At 43.7% G+C, this 5994-nt stretch overlaps 1 protein-coding gene across 1 annotated transcript in view; it reads right to left on the reverse strand.

Annotated features, from left to right (window-relative positions):
* cd248a (CD248 molecule, endosialin a) overlaps positions 1 to 4935 on the reverse strand; it is a 5180-nt gene extending 245 nt beyond the window's left edge. Inside the window, exon 1 of the mRNA XM_059355603.1 lies at positions 1 to 4935. This exon is cut by the window's left edge and continues 245 nt beyond it. Coding sequence (XP_059211586.1) covers positions 2185 to 4464 — 2280 coding nt within the window. The 5' untranslated portion in view covers positions 4465 to 4935 and the 3' untranslated portion in view covers positions 1 to 2184.
* Positions 4936 to 5994: the final 1059 nt, after the last annotated feature.

The following is a 5994-nucleotide window of genomic DNA, read 5'->3' on the forward strand; positions in this document are numbered from 1 at the left end:
TAATTTCCAATGGAAAAAAAGTAAATTTCTTTCTTTTCCCATGGAATATGACTTATTTGGAAGATGATTGTCGTTTGAAATGATAAGATATTTAAAGTTGCACCAGTGACCACACTGCAAAAAAGGTGTGTCTAAAAACAAGATAAAAACAGTAAATCTGAGGGAAATGATCTTGCTGCATGGTCAGATAATTTACCTTGACAAGATTTCTTGAATTAAGATTGTTAAATCTAGAAATAAACATGTTGAACGCTAAAAATAAGAAATTAACTCTTAAAACAAGATCAATGATCTAACACTTCTAAATCTAAAGTTTTTTTTTATCTTGGTAAGAAACTAATAATTGTCAGTGCACTCTGCTCGGGCCAGTTCATCGCTGCTGGCAGCTTTAATTTATCTTGTTTTAAGAGTTAATTTCTTATTTTAAAGGTACAACATGCTTATTTCCAGATTTAACTTGATCATTTCCCTCATATTTAGTGTTTTTATCTTGTTTTCAGACACAACTTTTTTGCAGTGTAATTTCCAAAGGAAAAAAAGTAAATTTCTTTCTTTTCCCATGGAATATGACATATTTGGAAGATGATTGTCTTTTGAAATTGTAAAACATTTAAAGTTGCACCAGCGCCCAGCAAGTTATCACACTGGCTGCAGTCTCACACAGCTGGATGTGATCCAACAGCCATAACACATTTCAGGCCTAGTTTAAGGCAAAACCTTTCCAAGCTGCACTAATGAATTAGGGTTACAGAGGTTGACTGATGGCCGTGTCATGGGTAAGGCCAAGGCTGGTCAACTACCAGCACCTACAACATTCCCTGTGCGGCGTGAACATCTGCACTTTAACCCATATATTTTTTAAAAACGTCAAGGAAAAGAGAAGTGCTCTTAAACTGGGCATGAGTGGGGGAAAGCATTCCCATGTGGAGACTGACATTCCTCTGCATATCACCGCGTTTATGGGATCCATAAAAAAGGCATGTCACTGAAATATTACAATTGTTACATTTGCTAAAAGAAAAAAGGCTGGTGACAAGTATGAAACAACATAAATACAAAAGAATCTTTATATACAAATAAGGTTTTGGTCTCCTATCAAACATTCAACAGTGATTTTCAAACGACTGCTTTCCCATCGATATCATGTGACTGCAGAATGTCTTTTCTCTTGAATGGATATTTGCTTACAGTCTCCTTTCACCCACTGCTGATGTGAGCTAACAATGCATCAAAATCCCTTTAGCACAGTTGACAGTAACAGTTATCTACAGTGATATGCTATTGAAATAAACTGAGCCTGAGGATTTTGCATTGAGGAAACCTCATAGCAAAGGCAGAATGCTTTTGTCATCAATACCTTGATTTCCAAGGCTCTTTGCAGGGTCTGGCTTCAGCTGTGAACTGTTGAAATGAATAAATGATTACACGGTTTTTGGACATAACTAATGAAGACACTAATTGATATAATTAGCCTAGTGCACACTGCAAAAAAGGTGTGTCTAAAAACAAGATAAAAACACTAAATCTGAGGGAAATGATCTTGCCGCATGGACAGATCATTTTAATTGACAAGATTTCTTCAATTAAGATTGTTAAATCTAGAAATCAGCATGTTGAAAGCTGAAAATAAGAAATTAACTCTTAAAACAAGATAAATTAAAGCTGCAGCAGCGATGAACTGGCCCGAGCAGAGTGACTTGACAATTATTTGTTTCTTACCAAGATAAAAAAAACTTTAAAATTTAGATCATTTATCTTGTTTTAAGAGTTATTTTCTTATTTCAAGTGTTCAACATGCTTATTTCTAGATTTAACAATCTTAATTTAAGAAACTTGTCAAGTGAAATTATCTGTCCATGCAGCAAGATCATTTCCCTCAGATTTAGTGTTTTTATCTTGTTTTAGACACCTTTTTTGCAGTGCAATGATGAAGCAACTGGATCTTGTGCTGTGTGGTCAGTGTATGAAACATCAAAGCAGTTTGTACCACATCCGTGGTATTCAGTGTCCCTCCTCTCCCTCTATCAATTGATATTGAACAGTAATATCCAAATTTGTTCAGTTACCAGTCCCACAGTCAGAGAGGGTAAAACATTTAGCTTGTCCCTCACCAGGTCAATTATTCACTGCTGCTTACCTCTGAAGAAGAGTCTGTTTATATAAATGTCACTTTCTCTCCTCTGTTTAAACATGGGTCTTGACCCCTGCTGAGGGGTTAGGAGCTCCCTGTTTATCATGAGCCCCAGAGATCCAGTGGTAGCAGTCAGTGGCGTTCTTGTTGCGTGTGTGGACAGCGCAGCGAGTGCAGTAGACAATGCCCAGCGCCACCATTACTACAATGAAGATGCAGATGGGCACTAGGAGGCCCACCAGGAGCCAGGTACTGCTCTCCTTCTGCCCCCTGTCTTGCTGGACAGGATCTATAATGTCAACGCTGTCTCCACCCTCGCTTGGGGGTGGCTGGGTAGGAGTAAGCTGGGTGGGAACAGCTGTGTCTTGGTGTGTGATTTCCACATAGTTCTTTTCTTCTTTCTCCCCTAACTCCTCCTTTGGGAACAGAGAGTTTTCCCTAAGGGGGTACAGTTCTTCTTCTTCCTCACTGTAGTAGCTGGAATCCGTAGGCATGTTGAGGTCCGTGACTGAATCCTCCTCCTTGTGGCTGGAAGTGGGGAACCCTGCCCACCAATTCCAAGCTCCTTCAGAGATTGTAGAGGTGGAAAGGAAGGGGAGAGCTGTGGTGGTCTCCTCCTCGTCACCCTCGTCATCTTCGTACCAGTCTGGGGTAGTGCTGGAGTGCGTGGTGGTTGGAGGCGTGGTGTAGATGGTTGTTGGCAAAATTTCCTGCTCATAATCAGATGTAAGAACATGTTCGTACCAATCAGCTCCCCCATTGTCATCCTCCTCAGCCTCCTGTGTTGGAGAGAGAGTTTCCTCCTGAGGGGCACTGGTGACCCAAATGACATCAGGATTCAAAACTGTGGGTGGGTCAGTCAGCCAATCCAGAGGTGGGTCCTCCCCTATAGGCCAATCAGTGTTGCTCAGCTGCTGGGTCCAGACCCAAGGAAAAGGAGGGGTGACAGCTGATTGGTCATCTCCTTCACCTATCTTGCGACATGAGTATTGATCAGACAAGAGTTTATAGCCTTCCCCGCAGTAGCACTCAAATCCACCTTCATAATTCACACACATCTGCTGGCAGGTCCCAGGGATCTGGCACTCGTCAGTGTCTTGGCATTGACTGGGGTCCTCAGGCATCGGGGAATAACCCAGATGGCAGTGGCAGATATGAGAGCCTTGAGTGTTCTCACAGGCGTGTGCACATGGGTCAGTCATACACTCATCTATATCCTCACACCCGCCCTCAACATCTGGAAAGTAACCCTCCCGACATTGACATACAAATGATCCCTGAGCATTCACACAAAGCTGCTCACAAGGACTCTGGAGGCACTCGTCTACATCCAGACAACCACGTTCATCTGGCGCAAGCATGTATCCTTCAGGGCAGGCACAACGGTAGCCATCTGAGAGGGGCAGGCACTCAAACTCACAAGGAGCGTCTTGACAAACATCGGACAGCTCACAGGTCTGCCCATCATCTCTGAGTTGATAGCCATCAGCACAGTCACAGGTGGTGTGCACTCCGGCTGGCCGGCAGAAATGCTCACATCCGCCATTATTCTGATCACACCAGTTGTGTGATACCTGGGGTTCAGAGCACAGGGGGGAATCTCTTGACCACCCCACTGAGCCATCGTCCTTCAGCATACATAAAACAGATTGTTGCTCCTTAGTGCCTGCTGGGCAGGGCATGGTAGCAACAGATCCAAAGGGTATATGAGTTAGCAGTGTGCTTAGAAGATTAAATGGTGTGGTGTAGAGGGTATTGCCTGCCCCTTCACTCCACAAGGCAGGACACATTCCTTTGTAGGCATAATGGCAAAGATAACCATCTACGGAGACTGAGCAGGAACCATCCAGCCACTTGTAGTTATCACTCTGCTCCTGAGTGCTGTAGCCCATAGCCACACAGCGTGGCCCTGAGCACGTACTCTGGGAGTCCTCTTTCAGCCAGTTGGTATACTCTGTGTCCTGGTCACCAGTCGTCCAAGAGAATCCCCGCAGTGGGCGTGTGGTGGTACACTGCCGGGGCTGGCGCTGCAGACCAATCCATACCCTGACAGTGGTGCGTGAGTGGCGCAAGTCCAGAGTGGAAAAGAGAGTTGAAATAGTGGTGGCATCTTCCCTGCGTTTGATGGTAGCCAGGTTGCCACCTTTTTCCTTGCAGGCCCGCCATGAGTCCAGGAAGGTCTTGCGTTGGAAGTAGACCACAAAGCAGCCGTCAGCATTGCATAGTGCATCCCTCTCTCTCAAATCCTGACCCAGGACAGAAGAAAGTCCAAAGAGCAAAGCCAGCAAGGAGGTTAAGAGGAGAGTAGCAGCACTGCTCACCGGGGAGCCCATTCTTTTTCAGAGCTGAATATATATCTCTCCACTCTCCGCCTGTCTCTCACCCTGACTTTCTCCACACTTTTATATCTTTGCTTTGAAAAGTTTCTTTAGCTTTCTCTCTTGGCCCACTTTTATTGTCTATCTGAACTTTTCTTTCTTCATTTGAACCCTTTCTTTCTCACTGTCTGGCTCTGCTCTTTACTCTAGCCTGCTGAAACAGATCTGTGCTAGAGTTGAGTGCATGCAGATTGTCCCAAGATTTCAGAGAGCAGGGTGGGAGGGGAGAGAAGTGAAGGGAGGGAGATATAGCAAGAAGAAGGGTGGGCAGAAGGGGAGAGAGGGAGGGAGTTGAGAAAAAAAAAATTGTATGTTTTTGGAAGGGGGGGCTTTGTGGATGTGTGTGTCAGAATGGGGGGGGAGGTGCAGTGAACTGTGCGTTTCTTTCTTTTTCAGAGCATGTCATATGGTTTTCATAAGCCCCGTTCATGGACATAGTTTGGTACTCTGCCATTTACCCCCATACATATGTATAGACACACATTCATATGCATCAAACTATGGTACTTTAAAATGTTTTCTCATCTCTGATAACTCATATAAGAAGGGATAATCACTTGAGCAAATGCAACATTTCCAACAATTCATCAGTTATCGTCCTCCTCCTCTTCTCTAGCCTTGAACTCCTTCTTCTCCCATTGTGAATCATTTCTCACATCGTCTTATTAACTGGGACTTAGACCAGCAGGTTCTTAACCTGAATACCTCTTATGGAGTTCAATACCTTTGACAGTATGTAGTTTGTCTGCTTTTGATTCCGTACAGAATGATGAAAGTTTTTTTCAACAAAACTCCACATGCATTTGAAAGTCCCCTCAGTTTATTTGATGATGTCTGATGTATTCACTTTAGTGTTCAGTTGTATAGGATTAGAACACTGACATAAAGTGCGTACTTGTAATGACAGTCTGTTCGCGCAAATCAAACATCTGCATGCGCATATTGTATTTTCGAGTGCTTTCAAATCACTCGCGAGCTATTTTGTATCCTGCATCTCTGCTCCCTAGAGCAATATTGTAACCTGCAAGGAGAAAAACACGCTTTGCGCGCGCAGAGTCCACTCGCAAAACTTTCCTTTGCTCGCTCGTGACACTTTCACCTGCTCACACGCGGCTAGAGTCTGCTCGACAAAAACTGACTGCTCCACTTACTGACAAAAACCGCCCACTAAAAAAACACTCGCGCGAGAGCAGAAAAAAGTTTTGAGGGCGAGCAGAGAAAAGTTCTGTGAGCAGATTTTGTGCGCGCAAAGCGTGTTTTTCTCCTCACAGGTTACAATATTGCTCTAGGGAGTAGAGATGCAGTATACGAAATATCTCACGAATGATTTGAAAGTGCTTGAAAAAAAAATGTTTTTGTCTCATTACGAGTGCGCGATTTATGTCAGTGTTCTAATCCCATACAGTTGTCTGTGATGACATTGTTGATGACAAAAAAAGCTTTTCTGAAAAGCTTGGACTTTGGTACCTGTCTTTTTCTACACAT

This window comes from Centropristis striata, chromosome 17 (genome assembly GCF_030273125.1).
Source record: "Centropristis striata isolate RG_2023a ecotype Rhode Island chromosome 17, C.striata_1.0, whole genome shotgun sequence".
NCBI lineage: Eukaryota > Metazoa > Chordata > Actinopteri > Perciformes > Serranidae > Centropristis > Centropristis striata.